General features: G+C 46.8%; 1 protein-coding gene across 5 annotated transcripts in view; it reads right to left on the reverse strand.

Moving 5' to 3' along the window:
- Positions 1–15,152: 15,152 nt before the first annotated feature.
- The window catches only part of KIF1B (kinesin family member 1B), a 145,592-nt gene continuing 137,267 nt past the window's right edge, over positions 15,153–23,477 (reverse strand). For all 5 annotated transcript variants that reach the window (XM_047869218.1, XM_047869224.1, XM_047869220.1 and 2 more), the window contains 5 exons: positions 23,319–23,440; positions 21,128–21,277; positions 20,585–20,777; positions 20,258–20,376; positions 15,153–19,612 (listed from right to left, as the gene is read on the reverse strand). In XM_047869218.1, the coding sequence (XP_047725174.1) occupies positions 19,570–19,612; positions 20,258–20,376; positions 20,585–20,777; positions 21,128–21,277; positions 23,319–23,440 (627 nt within the window). In that variant the 3' untranslated portion in view covers positions 15,153–19,569. The remainder of the gene's footprint in view (positions 19,613–20,257; positions 20,377–20,584; positions 20,778–21,127; positions 21,278–23,318; positions 23,441–23,477) is intronic.

A 23,477-nucleotide genomic window follows, 5' to 3' on the forward strand; every position in this document is an offset into this window, starting at 1 on the left:
TCTTTTCAAAAATTTTCTTTTTTGGCTATTGTAGGTCCTTTGCCATTTCCATACACATCTTAGGATAAGCTTGTCAATTTCTACAGAAAAGCACCCTGGGATTTTATTGGGAGTGCACTGAGTCTATAGATTAATTTGGGGAGAATGGCCATCTTCTTTTTTTTTTTTAATTTACATCCAAATTAGCATATAGTGCAACAGTGATTTCAGTAGATTCCTTAATGCCCCTTACCTATTTAGCCCATCCCCCCTCCCACACCCCCTCCAGTAACCCTCAGTTTGTTCTCCATATTTAAGAGTCTCTTATGTTTCGTCCCCCTCCCTGTTTCTATATTGTTTTTGTTTCCCTTCCCTTATGTTCATCTGTTTTGTCTCTTAAAGTCCTCATGTGAGTGAAGTCATATGATATTTGTTGTTCTCTGACTAATTTCGCTTAGCATAATACCCTCCAGTTCCATCCACATGGTTATAAATGGCAAGGTTTCATTCTTTTTCATTGCCGAGTAGTATTCCATTGTGTATGTGTGTGTGTGTGTGTGTGTGTGTGTGTGTGTGTATATGTATGTATGTATATACCACATCTTCTTTATCCATTCATCCATCGATGGACATTTGGGCTCTTTCCATACTTTGGCTATTGTTGATAGTGCTGCTATAAACATGCATGTGTCCCTTTGAAACAGCACACCTGTATCCCATGGATAAACGCCTAGTAGTGCAATGGCTGGGTCGTAGGGTAGTTCTGTTTTTAATTTTTTGAGGAACCTCCATACTGTTTTCCAGAGCGGCTGCACCAGCTTGCATTCCCAGAGAATGGCCATCTTAATAATATTGAGTCTTCCAACCCATGAACATGTTATAATGTTTCCATCTATTTAGATCTTCAGCAATGTTCAGTGGTTTGAGTGTACAGGCTTTGCATTTTTGTTAACTAAATTCCAAATACTCCTTTGGGTATTGTTCTGAATGGAATTTTCCTATTTTCAGTTTCAGATTGTTCATTGTTGGTGCATAGAAACACAGCTAATTTTTTTTGTTCATCTTCATCCTGACAACTTACCATCTGTGATCATGTTATCTGCAAATAAACACAATTTTACTTCTTCCTTTCCAACCTGAACACCTTCTATTTTTGTTGCCATTTGCACTGAAGACCACCTAGAGTGTGATGTTGAAGTGCTAAGAGGAGATCTATTTGCCTTGTTCCCAACCTTAGGGGGAAAGCATCCGTTTTTCACTACTGAGTATGACGCTCGTTTTAGGGTTTTCATAGATGCCTTTCGTTATGTTGAGACCTTTCACTTCACTTTGTTGAGAATTTTTATCATGAATTTTCAATTGCCTATTTCTCCTTTCATGTCTTTGACTCATGTCATTACAACCCTGATGCTAGATGCATATACATTTATAATGGTTATATCTTCCTGATGTATTGATCTCTTGCCATCATGAAATGTTCCTCTTTGGATCTGTTAAATAACAAAAATTCAATCAAGTAATTCTATTTCTTTATTTAGATTTTATTTGTTTGTGTAACTACTTATTTATTTATTTAAAAAGTAATCTCTGTGCCTAACGTGGGGCTCGAACTCACAATCCTGAGATCAAGAGTCTCATGCTCCACCAACTGAGCCGGCCAGGGCACCCCCAACTAAGGACATTTTAAAGACTTTATTTTATTTTATTGTATTTATTTTACTTTATTTATGCATGAATCACTCAGCATCCTGTCTAGCAAGTAGAAAGGAGCTCCAAAGGGCCTACAGAAAAGGAAAGCCTTTTTATTTTATTAAAAAAAAAATTTTTTTTTAATGTTTATTTATTTTTGAAGGAGAGAGAGAGCATGAGCGAGGGAGGGGCAGGGAGAGAGGGCGACACAGAATCCGAAGCAGGCTCCAGGCTCTGAGCTGTCAGCACAGAGTCCGACACAAAGCTTGCTTGAACCCACTAACTGTGAGATCATGACCTGAGCCGAAGTCTCACCGACTGAGCCACCCAGATGAGAAAAGAAAAGGCTTTTAAAATTAGGGAGTGGGGAAAAGAGGTTGCCCTCCTAAGAGGAACAGAAGGGTGTATCAGTAAACTTCCTGATACTGACTAGGAAATTCCCATGTTAAATGTGACACATCTGGTGGGTTGAAACTGCAGTGAGATTAGGTATTAAGCGTTGGTTTTACAGACTTGGGGCCTTAACCCAAGTGGCACCACTTTGGCCCCATGGTTTCTCCCTAACAATTCCCTCTTTTGATCAGACTCTCAGCTCAGCTGAGAGATGGGATCCTTAGCTACAGCTCTGTATTTCTCAAAGCTTCTGTTGCTCCTTTGCATGGTATTCCCAGGTCATGACGGTTTTCCTTAATCTCTGTGATCGCCACCGGTTATAGCTTCGGGTTCACAATTTTTTTTTTTTAATAAAAAAAAGATTTTATTTTATTTTTTATTTTTTAAATATGAGATTTATTGTCAAATTGGTTCACAATTTTTAAATTGGTTGTCTTTATTCCTTTCGTGATGCTCCAAGTCTCAGGGAAAACATTTGCTGTGGGTTAGCAGCTGCAAAAATGCATTTAAAGCTTTTGAGAGCATTTAACATACCAGGGAGATTCTTATGATTACTACAAATAGGGTAATTCCCAATGTTTGGAGTACACCTCGAAGTCATGGTCCCCGAGACCCAAACCAAAAATCAAGTAAGTCAAAGAAAGACCCCGCTGAAGGAGCCGCTCTTTCAGTCAAGTGGCTTGCTCGGTGATTATGTAATCGGGGTTCAACTTCCCCAGAAGTGTTCATCCAGGTGCAGAAGATGGTGTTGGCCAGACACCTCCTTGCTCAGCTAGAAGAGAGTCAAGGGCTATCTTATTATCAAGAACTACTTTGGCCAAAGATAAAAACAGAGAGAGAGGCAAACCATAAAAGACTCTTTAATACAGAGAATAAACGGAGGGTTGGTGGGGGGGGGGGTGTTGGGTGGTGGGGATTGGCTAAATGGGTGATGGGCATTAAGGAGGTCACTTGTTGGGATGAGCACTGGGTATTGTATGTAAGTCACGAATCACTGGGTTCTACTCCTGAAACCAATACTACACTATACGTTAACTAACTTGAATTTAAGTAAAATAAATAAATATGGTATTTAAAAAAAAAAAAAAAGAACTACTTTGGCCAGAAAGTCCTAGAGGATTTCTGTTGGGTAGCTATTGAACTTCAGCAGCAGATTTTGCAATAATTTTAAGAGTTGAGGAGTTCCTGTAGCCTCAGTTACCTGTATCCCTAACCAGGGAAGCAGGGTCAGGCCAAAAGGAGTGAATCCTGAATCACAGGGGCCTCCTGGTAGGTCCTTTTTGACACACGATGTAAATTTAGGGGAGTTGACCAATGAGACGTCTTATTGTGCTTGTGATAAGTTAGGAGCATGGTTTGATTTTCTCTGAGCCTGAAATAAAAGCTTGCTCTGAACTTCCGGGTTACCCCAGACATAGAGATGAGGGCATTCTCTTTCCAGGATGATGTCAGAGTATAAGAAAGGAAAAGAAGGAGAACGTTCTCACGTTTAAAGTGAGAAGCCTTGATCCGCTGTCTTGGGCAGAACAAGTCTACTGTGGCATCAGCCACTTGTCTTCTTTGCCCTTTGACTCGAGGTCTCCAGAGTCTGTGCAGGACCAGGTATCAGGGGATGCCTTTTTCAGCCATGGGAGGTGTATCCGAGGCTTAATACCTTCTGGTTTTGCAGCATCGTCCATGGTCGGGGCACTTGGTGAGGTCTCTTCCAATGCTCATAGTAGGCGGAAACTGAATGAAGGTCAGGTGCAGGTGTTCAAAGTGTCCAGAGGGAGAAGGCCTGAGGCCTCTGGGAACACAGACTGTTTTTGTCTTTCCACCAATGTCTATCTATAATTTGAGTCATTTTATTTTAAGTTTATTTTGAGAGAGAGAGCGAGAGAGAGAGAGAGAGAGAGCGAGCGCACACGAGCAGGGAAGGAGCAGAGAAAGAGAATCCCAGCTGACTTCTGACTGTCAGCACAGAGCCCGACACAGTGCTCTAACTTTATGAGACATCAAAAAGTCCTTCATTCTCCCAAGCTATTTAAAAAAATAAGACACATTTTGTGTTAAGACGTCACATCAACCTATTTGACTTTAAGTAAATCCAGGCAGAATAAAAGTTTTAATTTTAATGCTGATAACTAGAGACAGGTCTGTTTTAATTAAACCAACAACTGAGTATTTTCCCAGATTACGTGAACTCGAAAAAACATTTGGATTGACTTCCATCTGTCTGAGAGTTTTAGAATGCCGAATCCTTGCAGGCACTCGTCCAACTAAATAGAGCTCTTTGGCAAATTCATTTTAGCAATACTATCGGAGGTAGAAAAATCTCACATTTGTAATATGAATAGGCATGGACACACACACGCACACACACGCAGATGCAAGGACCCTATAGTTACTAATATTTGTGGAGAAGATTTTTAAGATTTGTATTTGTTCCTGGAATTGATTTTAAGGAAGAGGTGCTAAAGTTTGGGTACAAGAGCCCTTTTAGCCTCCCCCACCCTTTTTTTTTTTTTTCAGTCTCAGGTGATTGTGGGCTGTGTTTACATTTCAAAGTCCTGATGAGATGTGTCCCTTTAAGGGACAGAGAAAGAATGCAAGTTCCTCCAGAAGGACTTTGGTTTCCTAAAGCCAATAGTTTTACAACCTGTTTAAGATAATGAGGGGAAGTTTGGGGACTGGGAAAGGAATCGGTGAACTTTGAATTGCCTCTAGTTTTGTAAAGATTTTTAAGATAAGAACAGTTGCTTTCGTTCCTCAAATAACTGGGTCGAAACTTAAATGATATCACCGGTTGATCCACCAACTCAAGTAGACTATTCTCAATTTGCTTTTTTCCCTCTGGGTACATAGTTCTAATTTTAAATATTTCTGGCAATACCAAATAATCCCCCTTTTGGTGCAAGACGGTCCACAAAGAGGGTGCAAAGGATATTAATGGCCCAAGATGCAGAGTTACTCCCAATGAGAGCCAAAACACAGAAACACAACCCCAAAGTCTCAGGCAGGCAGAAAGCCAGGCAAGCCCAGCTCTGGGGAGAGGAGAGGAGCAGGAAGGCAGCTGGGACATGAAGGATCAATAACCAGTGGGTCTGGATTTGGAAAGGAAGGGACGTGACAACCAGGCACTATAGACAGAGATTCAGAAGAGGTGATTCCGGTAAGAATTTCCACCCTCTGTTGGCTTCTGCCAGTTCTTCCAGGGTCCCCTCTGCGGGCTCTGCTATCACCATAGCTTCCCCTTGGCTGTTTACCAGAAAATCTTTCAGTTTCATCAACTCTGGGAGGGGCCCATATGGCAGCCCATCTTGGAAGGCAGATGTGGGGGTGTCTGTAAGGCCATTAACTTGGACGACTTTTGTTTACAGTTCTGTAGTCCTTTCCAAGTGGAGAAACAATTCAGACAGAGGGTTACTACACTGGGCCCTGAGCAGGAAGTTATGTCAGTCTTCAGGCTTTTGTTTTAGGTGCCTCTTACATTTATAATTTTTCATTAGCTGTTAATGAAACTAATTTGGAATCTTGAAACCTTTTGGAGGCTTTGTTTGCCAGTTAAAACAGGTATCCTATTTGGTTTAATTTGGGAATTTCTGCTTTTGAGGGTACTCCTTTCTTTTTTCTTTTTCTTTTCTTTCTTCCTTCCTTCCTTTCTTTCTCTTTCTTCTTTTTTTTTTTGTTAAGTAGGCTTCACCTCCAGCACAGAGCCCAATGCGGGACTTGAACTCATGACCCTGAGATCAAGACCTGAGCTGAGATCAAGAGTTGGATGCTTAACTGACTGAGCTACTCAGGTGGCCCTCAATAGTGGCTCAGTAGGACCCCCGCTGCAAATGGAGTTAACTCTCCCATTTTTGTACAGCCATATCCAGCCACAAATTGGGGGCAACCTCACTTTTCTCTGGTCTTATTTTGGGGCCTCCAGCCTGAAGGTTACCAAGCCAAATTCCTCAGGACACAAAACAAGCACAGTAAGATTCTGCTGTTTTTGCTAGATATCTACCCCTTCTGGGACTATCGTTTTTAGACATAAAATAATCAGGTGTGCTGAAAGGTTGAACGCTTGTCTTTAGACTTGAAGAATCCCATTAGCTAAGACTTTGGGTTTCTCAGAGCCAAACTGGTACCCAAAAAGGATATGCCGTGATGTTGAGGACTGTGTGTGTTTTACGGTTTACCTTGTTGCATGAAGTTCTCTTGAGGTTGGTGGGTGACCTGACCTGTTCTGTGACCAACTTATCCTATCACAGGAGTCTTCTGGAGATGCCAAGTGTTCTAACAGTCTTTAAATGCTCAACCTGTGCCCACAGATTTTTGTGGCTTTTTGGCCTGAGATCCCCACTAACAAGCCTTTATCTATATTAAACAAGACAAACAAACATGTGCATCCTAATGCATTGGCAGCAACCAATAGATGTTACAAGTATCCTGGCCACAAGACGGCCCTGTACGTACTACCATCAATTCCCTTGGAAACTTGCTGAGGTTTTCCATTAGGGGACTTACGATCTGAAAGGCTAGGGGCTTGCTCTGGGCAGACCCTCTGCCAGCTCAGTTGGGCTCTGGGCAAATATGGCAGGCAACTTGGGCTGCCAGCCCAAGCTGATCTGCCCTGTAAAGGAAAGCTGATTATATCAGGAGCCCCAACACAAAAAGAGCAGAGCTCAGAACCAGGAGGAAATCAACCAACAGGCAGTGAGAAAGACAGTGAACCCAAACGGTTCACGGATACCACATCTGTGTTTCTCATGGCTTCCGAATGCTGCTGGAAGTTCATCTTGGATCCCACTACTGCCACCGAATCTGTTAAATAGCAAAAATTCAACAAAATACATTTTAAAGATCTAATTGGCTTTCTTAATCGATTCATGAATAGGGCAGTACCTGGCTAGCAAGTAGAGAAGAGCTCCAAAGGTTACAGAAAAGGAAAGGCTTGTGAAGGTAGAGAGGAAGTGGGGAAAAAAGGAAATTGTTAGCAAAGAATCTGTTGTTTTAGGCAAGGTTGCCTTCCTCAAGGGAATAGAAGGGTCCATCAGTAAATTTCCTAATGCTGACCAGGAAATTCCCATGTTGATTGGTTAAGTTACATTCCTGGGGGGTTGAAAATGCAGTTAGGTTAGGGATTGAGTGTTGGTTTTCTGACTTGGGGCCTTAATCTAAATGCCACCATTTTGGGCCTGTAGTTTTCTTTTTAACATTTCCAGTAATAGTTCTTGTCTTAAAAAGTTGGTTTTTTCTGGTGTTGCTATAGCCATTCCAGTCCTCTTGTGGATTACTATTTGCATGGCAAATATTTCCAACGTTTTACTTTCAACCTGTTTGTGTCTTTGAAACTAAAGCAACTCTAGTAGATAGCATGTTGTTGGATCCTGCTTTTTGAAAAAATTTTTAACATTTATTTATTTTTGAGAGACAGAGACAGAGCACGAGTAGGGGAGGGATAGGGGGGTACAGAATCCAAAGCAGGCTCCAGGCTCTGAGCTGTCAGCACAGAGCCCAGTGCAGGGCTTGAACTCACAAGACCACGAGATCATGACCTGAGCTGAAGTCAGACGCTTAACCAACTGAGCCACCCAGGTGCCCTAGATCCTACTTTTAAAAATCCAGTTTGACAATCTCTGCATTTTGATTGGAATTTATTCATATGTAATTATTAATATAGGTGGATATATGAATGCCACTTACCTATTTGTTTTCTATGTCTCATGTCTTTGTTCCTCTGGTCAGCTTTTACTGCTTCTTTTGTGTGTGTGTGTGTGTGTGTGTACACGTGTGTATACCACTATAATCCCTAAGTTGATTTTTAACTGTGTCTTTTTTTGAGTTATTTTCTTAGTGGTTGTCTAGAGATTGTAATGTGTATCTCTAATTTATTATAGTGTACTTCAGCTTAGTACTGAAAATTCTGGTAAAATATAGCAACTTTACTATATATAGCTCCATTTCCTTATTCATCCCTTTTGCTATTACTGTCATATACATCAGTATGTCATAACCCCAATAATACATGTTATAATTGCTAGTTTAAACACTGTTTTTTAAAAAATTAAGAAAAGAGGAAAATATAAAGTGTTTTCTTTTTTGTTATGTGTTTATCATTCCAGGGATCATTACTCCTTTTGGTGAACTTCAGTTACTGTCTGTCGTTGTCTTCCATTAGCCTAAGGCCTTCCTTTAGTATTTGCGTATTTCTTCTTGTAGTATTTCCTGTAGGACAACTCTGCCAGCCCTAATTCTTTTTTTTTTTCCTTTAAATCTGGGAATGTCTCTAACTTGCCCCTGTTTTTTTGAAAGATAGTTTTGCTGGGTATAAAATCCTGGCTTGCTGAGAATTCTTTGAGCACTTCAAGGACCTCGTTTCAGTGGCTAGGACTTTTAGTTTCTGCTGAGTAGTTGGTTACTGTCATTCTCCTATATATGGTGAGCTGGTTTGCTCTTGCTGTTTTTAGAACTATCCCTTTGAACTGGTTTTCAATAGGTTAACTATGATGTATCTAAGCGCAGATCCCTCTGTGGTTATCCTAGAGGCCCACAGGGTTAGAACTGTAAATGAATGTCTTTCAACACATTCAGGCAGTTTTCAGCCCTTAATTTTTCACATATTTTTTCTGCCTTTTCTTTCCTCTCCTCCTAGAACCCCCATTTCACATATGCTGGTACACTCTGTCCAGATTTTTTTACTTTTACATTTTTAGTTTGGCTTCCTGATGGTTACCCTGTGTCTACCTAACTTAGCTGCCAGCTGAGGATTTGGAAGTCATGCCAGACCCACTGGAGGCCCTCGGGCCCCACCCTCGGTGTTTCTGTATGCATCAGGAGCTGCGCTCACACCTCTCCCAGGCCTCAACTTTGCTGTGGCTTTTGCTTGCGGCTGGGCTTCCAGAATTTCCCCTGCACATTTGCAGGTTTCTGGTAGCCAGGGACATGCTGAGCACTTACCTCGTCCTCCCTCCCATGGCACTCTCACTTTCAGAGTCTCCCCATTAAGTTTCTGGCTAGTCTGCTTCCTGCCCAACTGAGACCTCAGGCTAGCAAGCCTCGGGTTTTTCCCATTCCTCACCAGGTTTGCCACTTTTAGCTGACAAAAAACCCTACAGCTCTCCCCCTCCACCCCAAACCAAAGATGGTCAAGTATGCCCCATTCAGAGTGGAGCCCTGATCTGGTAAAACGGCTTCCCTTACCAACAGACAGACAGTGGGGATGGGGGACAACCCCAGGGGAGAGGGCTGTGGGCCTCCACTGCTCTTACTTGAAGAAGTTATAGTAATTTTTCCCAAGAGTAATTGCTTTTTAATTCATCTGCCTTTGGTCAATTTCCAGAGTCTTGAAACGTTTTTAATACTTTTTCCAAGTTTTAGGCTTTTTTATGTTTTGCAGACTGCCTGTCCTCTTCACACTGGGGGAGGCCGGAGCACCCCCCAAAGCACTGCCCTTTTGTCTGCACTGAGGGCCTTCACCTGGAGTCCACCAGGGGGCACTCAGGGGCCTGAGGGTTTCCAGACACTGATCTGGGGGCAAAGTGAAACAGACCCTGTGCCGAGGCTGCCTCCACTGGCATTCCTCTTCCGCAGGCTGCGTTCAGCACCTCAGCCTCAGAGCCCAGGGGAGAGACACCAAGAAGCAGAACATTGCAGGGAGAAGCTTCAAAAAGGACGAAGGGATCAGGAACCTCCCCCAAGTCCTGTTCTTCTCCAGGGGCTAACTAGAATTTGCAGGGTCCTTTGGGGGCCTGGCTGGCTCAGTCAGTAGAGCATGTGACTACTGATCTTCGGGTTGTGAGTTTGAGCCCCATGTTGGGCAGAGTTTATTTTAAAAAGTTTTCAGGGTTCTTGAATGCAGGGGTACTGCCTCCTGTCTGTCCTGCCTCCTTCTCAGGGTGGGCAGAGCAAAGTGAGCTCATGCCTAGGAAAGTTCCTTGCAAACTTCAAATCGCTACACAGTTTTAAGATGCCATTATATGTAACGTGACAAGGAGACTCAGTGCAGGGAAAGTGGCTTTCTCAGCTAGTCAGTGGCAGAATGGAACTTAAACCCAAGTCTACTAAGAGCCCAGTACTCTGTCCTCATCGGAATAGCAGGCCATAATCAGGCAGACTCACAGAGACATGTTTCCCCAGCAAAATTGGGTTTAGCTGCATATTAGAGACCTTTAGTTGACCTTAAAAGGAAAGTTAAATAGAAATTAACTTTCGGGGTCCCTGGGTGGCTCAGTCAGAAGACGTCTGACTCTTGATTTCGGCTCAGGTCATGATCCCAGGGTCATGGGTGTGAGCCCCGCGTCAGGCTCCACACTTAAGGTTTTCTCTCTCTCTTCCTCTGCCCTTCTCCCCTGTCACTCTCTCTCTCTCTTGAAAGAAAAGAAAAAAGAAAAGAAAAGAAAAAAAGAAAAGGGAGGAAGGAAGGGAGGAAGGAAGGATGGAAGGAAGAAAAAAATACACATTAACTTTCTATGCTAGTTTTGGAGAACAAATGACACTTCTGGAAATTGTACAGGTTGAACTTTCCACAATGGCTCCGTTCAAGAGAGCCTCAGCGCCTCTACACCTTTCAGCTTTGTTGCAAGGATTTCCTCTTTCTGTGGGGCTTGGTCGCAAGGAAAGCCTACCATCAGGTTTTGTTGCAGGAACAAATTGATTGCTCTAGTCTGAGATTTGGCAAGCGAGAGAAATGCTGAGTCAATGTGACTAAACATCTGGACACACCCAAGTCACCACGGAATAGACATCATTTTAGGCAAACATGTTTAAACACCTAATGGAACAGCCCCCCGTTCTTTTTCTTCTGTTACTAATGTTACATGCTATGCGGCCTTCCCATTTCTTTGCTAAGGTGTGAACCAGCAAAAAATGCTGGTTCCCAGGACTGTTGGAAAACTACCACAAACTAGTTTAGAAGACACAGGTGTCTTGTCAGTCGGGTTTTCTCTTTTTTGTAAGTGCCTGACACTTACGCTTTGATGGCTGGGGCATCCGCTTCATAGATGGCTCTCTCAAATAAACATTTTGAGGGCCCCACCCCTAGAGAAAGTGCCAGCCCCTCTCTCCCCTCTTGGCTCCCCAGGCTCCTCGGTTTTAGAGATCTTGGTTGGGTTAGATAACTGACCATTTGGGCTACTTGTTTTTTCTCTTCCGACTTTAAATTCCTGTTTTTGTTTTAAATTCATCAATAAAGAGTGAGCCCAGCCTAACCCTGGATCCCCTCCCGCCCTAATAAAAAGCAGAACCCCAGACCTGGTTCTCTCTCTCTCTAACTGTAATCTTGCCGGGTGGCCCCAGGTGTACCATGCAATTTCCAGGTCCTATAAAAATAATAAACCCTGTGTTTGGTTCTCCAGTTTCCTGACTTATTGCTGAAGGGACTCTTGCAATCATAATAACCGTGGGACTGAGACGAAGGCAAGAGTCTCCCAGAGATGAACAGAGTAAGGCCAGAGAATGCTGACCTTTAGTTTGCAGAAAATCCTCAAATGCTTGGCTTATAAGGCTTAAGAAAGTCAACTCACAGTATCATTCACCTTAACTTTTAGCCTTGCCCTAAATCCCCAAATCCCCAATCAAACCAGAGGCATGAATTCTACAAAAACAGCCCTTCTGCGCAAATCTCCCAGGGAAGAAAAACAGACTTACGTACGGCGGTGTGTAAGTTAACAAACACACTAGTTGGGGCAGATTTGAAAATCCCCCTGCACTCACTTGCTCTAATTCCTGCGAATGAACTCAAAGGACTGGTTCACCTGCTAGGTACAAAGAGCAATTTTAGGAAAAACCAGGACACCACATATTCAAAAGCCAGAGGAGCAAGCAGGTGACATACTCAGGAAAACTAAATTAAAACAGACTATGTGGAGACAAGGAGTTCCCGAGGGAAACAGAAAATCTCCACAACCGACCAAAAGTGGAGGGACCAGGAACATCAGGTAGAAAAGTAATGCATTCAACGCGCACAGTTCCATGGGGCCTCCTAAGAGACACGGTGACCCTCAAGAGAGCCTACCTGACCCTGGATGAGGTCTAGTTGTGGGGGACAACCAACTCTGTAAAACAAATTCCGTTTCGCTGTAAAGTCCAGTGGAGTTCAGGAAGGCAGGGCCCGACATAACCCTGAGAGCTGACCTAACTTCTCTGACAGATGAGTCCCACGGAGACAGACCGTTGCCATCAGAAGAGGCCCCCGGCAGTGGCTGTTGCTGTCTGCTGTCCCTGGCGGCCTCCGGGAACTGTGGTGACATGGTGGCACTGCCGTAGGACTCGAGACCCAGCTCTCTGCTGTGTGCCAGGCTATGAGGCTATCGCTCTAGCAAAATTCTCCACGCTGGTCTCTTCCTGTTGCCAGGTTTCCCTTCCTGTTCGCTCATTCCAGTCTGCGCGCGCGCGTGCGCGCGCACGCACACGCGCACACACACACACACACACACACACACACATCTGTAAAGCTTTCTCCTTTCTTTGGGGCATCTGGGTGGCTCAGTCGGTTAAGCAGCCAACTTTGGCTCAGGTCACATCTTGTGGTTCGTGGGTTCGAGCCCTGCATCAGGCTCTGTGCTGACAGCTTGGAGCCTGGAGCCTGCTTTAGATTCTGTCTCCCTCGCTCTCTGCCCCTCCCCCACTCGTGCATACTCTCTCTCAAAAATAAATAAACTTAAAAAAAAAAAAGCTCTCTCCTTTCTTCAAAACACAAACCTCTCCTGGACTCCATATTCTTGTCCCTTCTCCCCTCTACAGTACAAATCTCCACAGGAATTTTCTGTACTATTTCAACGTCTTCTCCCCCACCTTTCCCCTGAACCCACCCCAGGTAGGCTTACTTGGCACCACTCAAGACGACGTCCCTCTCCTCGCCAACGACCTTTGTAGGGCGGAGGCACTTGTAACGTCTTCTCCCATGTGAAATGGGCGCCGTTACTGGAACATTCCTGCTTCTGCCAGCCCCTCACAGACCCCCAGAAATGATAATTGTTGAGTTTGGGAAGCATGGACAGCCTGGCCGCCGCCTCCCCCACTGAGAAGACTCACCTGCCCTCAGAGCACACAGTCTGTTGTTCCTCATACTTCCGTGACTTGCAGTGGGCCCACAACAGTGGCACTGCTGTCCCTTGGAAGCTGACCGGGAATGCAGAATGTCAGGGGCGCTTGGGTGGCACAAGTGTCTGACTCTGGATCTCGGCTCAGGTCATGATCTCACAGTTCCTGAGTTCGAGCCCCAGATCGAGCTGTGTTGATGGCGTGGAGCCTGCTTGCGATTCTGTCTCTCCTTTTCTCTGCCTCTCTCCTGCTTGTGCATACACGCATGCACTCTCTCTCAAAATAAGTAAATAAATTTAAAACCAAAAAAAAAGTAAAGAAAAGAAATGCAGAATCTCAGGCTGCAACCCAGGCCCACTCAGCCAGAATCCATGTTTTAGTGCGATCGCAGGCGAGTCTGGCGCACGCTAAGTCCAAGCTCGCCGACCCTCTAACCCTCACATTCTCTAATCACGCCTCTAATCGTCAACAAGACTGACCTGCCACGTGCCTTATTTGTTTCTCGGTTGGCTCTGAAATTGAGAAACAGCGGCGGTATTCTCTGGCTCCCTCAAACTGCCTAGACCTCCCTGTTGCCGAAACCTGTGGTGGCTGCTCCGTCTGCCCTTAACTTGGCAGCTGCACCGGACACGGTTCTGCAAACACGTCCTTAACCTGGTCACCACGTGCCGCTCTCTCCCCGCGGCCGCTTCCCTCGTCTTGGCCGAATCGTCCTCTTCCCCGCCCCAGACTCCTCGTCGCGGTGCTCCGGGACCCAACCCTTGGTTCACAGGCCCCGCCACTCAGTCCCGGGTCTCCTGGCCTCTCGCCTTTCTCTGTCATCCTCACGTCGACAACCCCCAAGCGTACGTCTGCGGGCCCTCCTCTGCCCTGGACCCAACGGCCTCAGCGACTGGACAGTCAGGTGGGAACGTGGGCACCTCCAAGTGAACATGGCCGAAGCCAGATCCTTAATTCGGCCCCGCCCCCCCACCGTTCTCGCAATCTTCTTCAGCTCAGGCAGTCGCCATGCCGGCTGGGCTCAGGCGCACGTCCCGAGTCACCTCAGCAAACCGTTAGGGTCTGACCACGTCTCCCGCCTTCGCCGCTCCTACCTGGGTCCAGGCTGCCACCTCCCCCGGGAGCACCGGGGTGACAATTTCCTATTCGGTCTCCCTTCCTCCACCGGCCCCCTAGCCGCACGCCACGCTGGCTGCTCCCCACTCAGCAGTTAGAATGGTCTTCTGGAAACAAAAAGGATCACGTGACTCCTCTCCCCCAGCCCTTCACTGGCTTCCTAGTTCACTCGCTGGGCCCTGGCTGCTTGCCGGTGCCGTGGGTTCAGGGTGCTCCCCCCCCAGCCCGCACCAGCCTCCCTGCCGTCTTTGGAACCTACGGGGACACACCGCTGCCCCCACGGCTCACACGCGTGTGTGTCCCCTCATTCAGGCGTCCGCTCCAGCGGCCTGTCAGCACAGGCCTTCTCTGACCACGTGGTCTGAAAGGACGCCTCCCTCTCACCCCTCCTCACCCTCCCTCAGCTGCCATTTGCTCTGTCACTGGGCGCTCGACGTTACGCATTCCACACTCGTCACAAAGGTCCTTCCTCAAGGGTGCGGGAGTGCCAGGGCACGTTCTGTTTGCTGCTGACTCATCACCTCCCACCACGGCATCACTGCCTTCCGCCTGAACGCTGCTTCTCCCCACCCTGTCTGTCTGTCCGCGAACAACCAGCACAGGGGTCCCTGCTCATGCTCTGCTCCCAACGGGAATTTGTTAAATTAAGCACACGGGGTGAACAATTCACTTTCTCCCTCTAGAAAAACCACACCGCCACCGCAGAATCATTGGTAGGTATACAAACAGGGGCTTCGGGGGAACCCAGACAACACTCGGGAGGAAGGCACTTTCAGGGAAACGGCACAAAAAAATAGCCCCGGGCTCTCTAATAACCCTACTTTGAACGATCAGAAAAGAACGTGTTGGTCACACCATGGTAACTTTTGGCCTAGAAAGGTCAGATCTCTGCAAGTCCAGAAGAGAAATCTTAAGTAAATACCTTTCAAAGGATGCAAGAATAAATGCATGTCAGGAGCCTTCCGATGCACTGGTTGTACCTTTATTATTTTTACCTCGTTCACTAATAGTTCCGTGATGCAAGGTTACCATACACAGTTAGATAATGTCTGCATTGCACATCTAAGGCTATACAGCAAAAGAACGAGAATTAGTACAAATACAAGAACTATATTTACATTCTGTATACTCAAGCTCCAAACATCAGATCATATTTACATAATAAAACATGAAAATGAAAATCTGAAATTAATAATGTACATTGTTGCTAATGTGCTCAACTCCTTACTGGGGAGAGATCAGTTTGCAAAGTCTTGGTTCAAAAAGGCCACGTATGCTCCATGGGTTCTGTTGCAGCGCACGAGGATGGCGAGGAGAGACCCCGATAGGTGGCGCCTTGCACGCGAGCAGGCCGATGGACTCCTCGGGTGAACAGATGCCAGAATGTGCAGCCTGAAAAAAGGGAACTCGGACACACGGAGACGACACACAACAGCCAGGGTTTGGGAGGAGACCAACCTCAGCTCGGACCTTCTGAGCACAGCTTTTAACATGAAATTTGGGTCAATTCTCATTCTTTCCATTAAATGATCACAAGCTTTCCTAAGGTTTCATGGGGTTCAAATACGACTTTCATAAATGGCCTTTTGAACAACAGCAGCAGATAATCTCTCAGCTGACATTTCAATTTGCTAAGGAAGCACAAATCAATACGTTCCTGCTACATACAGTAAAGGTCTGGCCACACACGTGGGTGTATCATCATTGGCCACAGTGGACAGCTGCAGTGTGTACGGGCCAGAGTCCTGTTTAAAATACATTCAGCAAACCTTCCACGAGCAGCAGCAGAATTAGTGTTTTCCTTTTAAGGAGCAGGTTAACAATCACATTTTAATAAGGGAACCCAAAGCAAAAACGAAGGACCCGAGTCCAATAGACAAATGAGCGAGCCCTGATCCCGTCCTGGAGACCCGTGTGGAACACAGCACGAGGAAACGGAGAGTACCGATAGCTGCCACACCCTGGGTCATCCGCTCTTTTCCAGTCCAATGTGCAATTAATTACAGCACTATAAATATACATATACCTTACAAAATTAAATATCCCTGTAAATTAGAACAAGCAGCAGGCAACAAAGTCTTTGCTTTGGAATATGTGCCAGGAGAAGTCATTTTAATTTTAGAGCCATAAAGCCCTTGCACAATGATCTTACCTTATCCCTTCATCATAAAAGAGCTGAAAAAAGAAATCCATCAAAAACATGAGTAGTTGCTTAAGTTCTATGCAGCTGAAGGGAAAAGAAAAGTAAAACAATAGTGGTCGTTTAGTGGGGGGTGGGGGGTGGGATTCGCTTCCCTTCCCCTCACAGTGAGCGCTCGAGCACTGTACGACGTGCTGGGATCTGGGCGCCCACCACCCAAGCTGCCAGCAGCGGCCCTTCCCCACGCCCCTGGCTGTGTGCACGGCTGGCTGGCCCTGCACGGCCTGGCCCGAGAGCTGGCTGACCCCCAGGCAGGCACAGAGGGGAGGAGGCTGTGGGTCCCAGCTTGGTGTGGGCTGTGAGGCCGAATTTTGCTTTGGCAGGAGAAAGGAGGGTGGGGAAGGAGGGGAAGAGAGGATTACTTCTAACTGGAACTCATTTCTCCTTAATTTGCATAAGAGCTTTTTCTTTCTGTTTTTGTTTTTGGTTGGTTTTTGTTGTTTTTTTTTTTGCTTGTTTAAAAGAATGCTTTAGGGAAAAAAACCCACAAAAGAAACCCCTTACTTAAAAGGTAGTTTCCTTAAATACTAATATTAATATCATCTTAAGTATCAACTTTCCTGCCACCGTGGCTTCAGCTAAAGCCTCGTAAGTAGTTCCTGCCATAAATGCTCTCTCAGCTTCACAGTAGGGATGGACCTACCCAGAAAGAGAACATTAATCCCGAAACTGTTGCAACTCCAGTCTGAAAATGGGCCGCTGGAAGAAGAGGGGCCACCAATAAGGGCTGTCCTCAGATGGAGGGAAGGACACCTGCCTGACACCCTTCGGGCCTCACACGTCCTGCTCCTCAGGAGGCCCTCTTACCCGGGGGGTGTTATGAACGGTCCGGTCCTACCTGTCTTAATACCCGACACCTCCAAAGCAAAGACTTTCCAAGCCAGTTTTGTTTGAGTTAGAAGAAAAACCAAACGTCATTTCAGTTTGTCACATGATTTTACTCTCCCTCAGCCCTCCCCACCTCCCTCTGTCACAGATCCAGGGCCCTCTGTCAGACTCTGTGACAAACAGCAGTGGCACCTGTGACTTCACTAAAAGCCATCTTCCAATTTCATCTTCATTTCCCTGCAACTGGATTTCATTCCAGTCCAGAAGCTGTCTCTAAGCACCGACAGGTCCTGGATTTGAGTATACACCAGAAGGGCATACCGTGCCCATTAGACGATGAAGGAACCTCTAACTACATTAAAAATCTCACACACCGCTTAGAAAACAAGTAACATCACAGTTAATGACCTATGTTTAAGGAGAGGAAAAAAGTTAAAAATCTACTGTAGAGTTTTTATTGATCACTTTTCAGCTAAGGTCACCGCCTGTGATTTCTATCCTTTCTTTTAAGCTCACCACGATTCACTTTTCCTCCCCTTGGCCAGGCAATTGTACCGAAGCCGGGAGACCTGTTCTCAGAGACGAGCCCAACCGGGAAGTCAGAAGCAAGGGTCTGTGGCCGGCGTGCTGCCCGGCTCTCGTCCACAGCACCAACCGTGCGCCAGCCCCTGCCCCCGTCCCGCCTGACGCAGACAGTCGGCCGGACCCCACAGAGTCGGCAACTTCACGGCTGGGGGCCCTCAGTCTCCACAAGGTGGGAGAGGGCAGCTACTTTCCTGAGCGCCCGAGGGGTGGTCAGAGCTTTGTGTGAGGGAGGTAAAAAGGATAGTACAGAACACCCCAGGTCAACCGGCAAAGCAGCTGGAGTAACCCGGAGGCCGTCTATTCCCCAGCTCGTTCCCAGAAAACGTGACTTCAACTGGCAGCTGAAAGAGAAAGAGTATCTATCTTCTTCCATGATGGCTTCTGGATGCAGACGACCCTGATCCGTCAGGGAAGGAGATGGGCAGCAGCGAGCTTCCTCCTCCCTCCTCCGGCAATACTTCCACATCCGACAAAGATGACCAAGGAGGAGAGGCCAGGCGGACGCAGCGCCAACCACTGGGGCCGTGGCTCAGGCGCACCTCCTCTCTGCCCCCGGATGTCCTCTTGTTTTGTTTTAGTGGTGGGAAGGGAGTGGTTTTAATCCTGGGATCCAGAAGGCAAAGCCTGCCATGTCTGCGTATTTATGATTACAGGGGGGAGAAGCATTACTGAAAGTATTTTCCACTTGACAAGGATCATTGAAAATGCCCAGGAGTCAGAGGGAGGCTTCGCATCTACACTTGAAGTTACGCTTGTTCGATCAAAGGGAGCTACAAGGATCACAAGGTCACTGCTCGGCGTCACCATACTTATGATGGTAACAGTGACCCCCAGAAGGTGAGTCGCTCCCCCCTTGTGGATCATTGGTGTATGACGCTGCACTAATTCCAAACTGTACCACCAGCACTAATGCCAAGAAGAGAAATGAGAAATTCTGAGAGAAAAACAGTTCACAGGAATCCTGCTCTGAGGAACTGCTCTCATCCTACTGTCCGTCCGCCTTCATGAGCTGTTGCCAGATCCCACGGTCCTCTCAACCGTGCTGGCAATAACCTTGGCTTTTCCCTTCCCGCTGTTCCAGGCCTGCTACAAAGTCCTCCCTTCTCTCTTCCACTAAAAGAAAACCGCACAGCTACATTCTAACGAAGCTCCAATTTCAGAGAACACACCTGTGCCATTTCCAAGCTCACTACAACCTTTTCCCTGAATGGAAAATGCAGGGATTAGCAACGGCAAAAGGAGAGGGAAGGGGAAAAGGTAAGTTTTTTCCTTTTAGGTTTAAAAAAATGCCAGATGTTTCCTCCCTTAGTCTCTGAAGCCACCCCCCAAAATTAAAGTGATTATCACAAATAGAGAAAAGAAAAAAAGGTATTATGTTGTCTTAAAAAACAGGCCAAGATATCCAAAGACAGCAGTACAGACATCACAGGTGGTCATATGGGGACCCATCATACAAAAGGAAGCCAAAAGTCACGAAAAAATAATTTGGAGATTCACCGGAGCCCCCCTGGGTCGTTTGTGTTTGTTCATTTGTTTTTCTCCCTTTTGTTAGGCCACGTGCTATTACCACGATTCTCAGCACAAGAAAAAAGAAGGATACAGAGCAACGGAGACGGGGACCAGAAGAGCGAGAAAGAGTGTTGACAGGAGGGAGAGCAGTTACGCCACAGGCTTACACACGAGAGGGGCCGTCAAGAATCACAGAGAGAAGTGAGGGGCGACACTGACTTTATCTCTCGAAGGCGAGTGAGGGCGCTCGGCAGAGTCACTCAGTACTTCGGTTCGCTCGGGCACCTGCGGGACAGTTTCGACCTACAGGCGACAGAGGGAAAGGAGGTCAGAGAGCTGGATGCAGACGACCTTCTACTCACGGGTCTCCTTCCTCTGCGGTTCCCTCTTGAGCTTCTGCCCTCCCCTCCGGCAGCCAAGACCCAGGTCTCCAGACTCCCCGAATAAGCAGGCTAAGCTGTGGTCTTCCCCATTCTGGGGCCCCCGGACACACGCCCCTCACAAGCTCAGAGGCTTGATCACAGGGCGGAATTCTGGGACGCCTTGAAGGTTCTCACCACCTTCCCTTGACTCAGTCCCACGGACCCCAGCTGCAGACCCTTTAAGAACAAAAAGTCAAGGGGCGCCTGGCTGGCTCAGTGGGTGGAGCATGGGACTCTTGACCTCGGGGCTGTGAGTTCAAGCCCCACGCTAGGTGTAGAGATTATTTAAAAAAAATAAATCTTAAAAAAAAAAGTCAAAGCAGGGCATTAACTGGGTACAGATGTGACCAGGTCCTCTTAGCCATTCAGGACACCAGGAGGCACCACCATCTTATAACTACACTCAACGTTGCCCTCCTTCCTCTGTTTTCAACCTACTTTTGGGGAACAAGACTTCCTTCTCAGTTTACATTGATGTCACTGGGGCCAAAAGCCAGGAGAAGAAGGAAACGTGAGGACTTCTTACCGTATCGTGCCAGCAAGCAGTGGGTTAAAGGCATACAACCAGTCGTTCATGTCTTTGTCATTGAGAGCCTGTAGAAGGACCCCACGATGCTTCGTGCATACAGCAAAGATGTTAGGTGTCTGAAAGAGACACGGGTAAGTGGAAAAGTTACGATGGCTGCTGACAACGGGGACCACCCTGCCATATTCACAGGTGCCCAGCACTTCGTATTAAAGGTTCAGAGAGACCGGACACATAGGAGAGATGCCACAGCACACAACAGAGAGTTCGGAACTCAGCAGGGAAGGGCAGACGGTGGCAATAAAAAGCCAAGAGAGCAGGACTGACCTTCACCATGGCCTGCTGGTCCTCACTGTATTCCACCTGTGCTGTGGACAGGTTAATGATGCCACGCTCCACTGGGTCTTTGTCGCTGTTATAGATGAAGACATAAGGGCGACGGACCACGACGAAATGTTTAGCCCAGTTGCTATAAAGCGGTTCCTTGAAATGCAGGTATCCTTTCTTAGAGACCACTGAGCTAAAAAGGACAGTACAAGAGAGGTTAGTTTCTCACAAAAAGAAAGGAATCATGGCCTGAGGACCATGAAAATATGTCTCACCTGGACCTAGTCCCTATTATGAACAAAATAGGCAAAAGATCGCTTTGGCCTAGAATCTTCTCCGCTGAAGTAATACTGCAGAACAGCATAGAGCAGCACCATAGCAGATGCCTTGCAAGACACAGGTGAGCAGGATCCCAGCCCAGCTCTCTCCTCCCAGATTCCATTGGCATTAGACGGTAACATTCACCTCACGTACAAGAGCAGAGAGTAAATTACTGCTGATTTCTTTCTTATACCTGGCATCCCTGGGCAATACAGTACTCACCCTGGTCTAATTTCTTCAATATCTGGAACAAGATTGAGAAATTCATTTTTTCCTGCACGGGCCAAATAGGGTGTTTCCACAGTTGGGACAATCTGAAACTGTTCAAATTCTGGGCAGGGACTGGAGGCCCGGGAATTGGCTTCTGGGGTCCTTTAAAAGAGAGAGGGGTTAGGGGTAACAAGGAGCTTCAGCAAGGTCAATCCATAATGTGCACAACCCCCTCACCAGGAGGAACAAGACCTCCCTCAACAGCAGGGGCCTTGCAAACATCGGTTCCAGAGAGCTCGGCTGAGAAGACAAGCTGCTGTTAGGAAGTTAATTCCAAATTCAACTGCGGTCATCCTTCAGAAGCTATGAAAGCCACCAGCAAATCACACAGTGCCTCTTCCTACTCTGAAGCCCTCTGAACAGAAGCCTCTTGGGCATGAACTCCATTCCCTTACACGTTTCTATTTAGTCCCAAGGTCACAACTAGGGCAGTGGTCCTCAAAGTGCAGTCCCTGACAGGCGGCATCAACCTCACCTGGGAACTTGGTAGAAATTCAGTCTCGGGGTTCCGAGCCAGATGTACAGAATCAGAAGTGCTGGGTTGGGGTTCAGCCACCTGCACTTTAACAAGCCTCCCCAGTGATGCTGACGTGCACTGACGTCTGCGAACCGCTGCTCTAAGGGGCTGGCAGAGAGCACGCAAGCGGGAAGAAAGACCCGGCAGAGCAGAGCTGCAGCGCCGAGCTGGCCCAGTCCAGGACAGTTACGGGAGGACTTCCCGTGCTCTGCACTGTGACTTGTCATCGCAGAGCAGCCTAGCCTGATGACGTGAATTCCACCAATTCTAAAATTTCTGAACACTTCACCACTTCTCCAGTCGGGATGCACCTTACAGCCGACGACGGGTCACATTTTAGGTAGCAGTGCTTTTTTTCTCTCAGTGGCACGTAAAATAATGTGTTATAGTTGATGACATCCTCAATTTAATTAAATTGCCTGGTTGTGTTACTTTCTCTGCCACGGTCAACTGTGGCAGTGCTGGCGTGGTAGGACAGGCAGCTGGACGGTACCAGGAGGGCTCTCTGACAGGTGAGCACAGTGAACGGAGACGGGCATAGGAGTTTGATGGTGAGTTGCAAACAAGTGATCACAGTGATGCTTCACAGAATCTAGACTACATTTGTCTCTATTGTTGTTAGCAACACTTTCACTGTGTCGTCAAAATACTTTTTCCAAAGTAGTTTCAAACTGCTTTCCCCACGATGAGGCTTCCTGGGTCTGACAAGATTCGGGAGCCTGGCAAGGGTGGGCATGGAAGGCCAAAATGAGCAGAGAGGGATTCAGAAGAGGAACCAAAGGTTTTTGTGCAGAAAGCTGCCGGGGCGCGATGTGAGAAGGAGCAGGAGCGTCTCCCCAGGACTGGGATATCCAGAAAAGGCTCCCACATCCTTCTGAGTACTGCCGAGAGGGATGGTCCTGCCCTCAGCTGAGCACCACTGAGCTCTAGGAAGGCTGGAACTTCCCCTAGTTCTTAAATTAGCTTCTCAGTGAAGTCTGGATACTTGCTTTTTATTTATTTATTTTTTAGGTTTATATTTATTTATTTTTAGTAGTCTCTACTACCAATGTGGGGCTCAAACTCACGACCCCGAGATCAAGAGTTATATCCTCCACCAACTGAGCCAGCCAGGCACCCCTTTCATTTTTTTTTATCAAAAAAAAATTTTTTTAAACGTTTATATACTTATTTTCTAAATGTTTAATTATTCTCTCTGCAGGGGCAGAGAGAGGAGGAGACACAGAATCTGAAACAGGCTCCAGGCTCTGAGTTGTCAGCACAGAGCCTGATGCGGGCCTCGAACCCATGAACCGCGAGATCATGACCTGAGCCGAAGTCGGATATGCAACTGACTGAGCCACCCAGGCGCCCCTAAAAAAAATTTTTTTAATGTTTATTTATTTTTGAGAGAGGAGAGAGTGGGAGAGAGAGAGAGGCAGAGTGTGAATGGGGTAGGGCCAGAGAGAGAGGGAGACACAGAATCTGAAGCAGGCTCTAGGCTCTGAGCTGTCAGCACAGAGCCCCATGTGGGGCTCGAACTCATGAGCTGTGAGATCATGACCTGAGCCCAAGTCAGATACTTAATCAACCGAGCCACCCAGGAACCCCTTATTTATTTTTTTAAAAGCAAACGAGGGTACTTACTTCTGCTCCTGAGAGTTGCTCCGAGCTTCTACCAGAGAAGGGCAGGTGGAGGAGGGAGTGAGGGTGGCGCTGCTGAAGCTGGACACGGACGGATCCCGTCCGATAGGAGAGATATCAGACAGCTGGAGGCAAACACAAGACAGTGAGTGAGATTCCGCT

Source organism: Prionailurus viverrinus, chromosome C1 (genome assembly GCF_022837055.1).
Source record: "Prionailurus viverrinus isolate Anna chromosome C1, UM_Priviv_1.0, whole genome shotgun sequence".
Taxonomy (NCBI): Eukaryota; Metazoa; Chordata; class Mammalia; order Carnivora; family Felidae; genus Prionailurus; species Prionailurus viverrinus.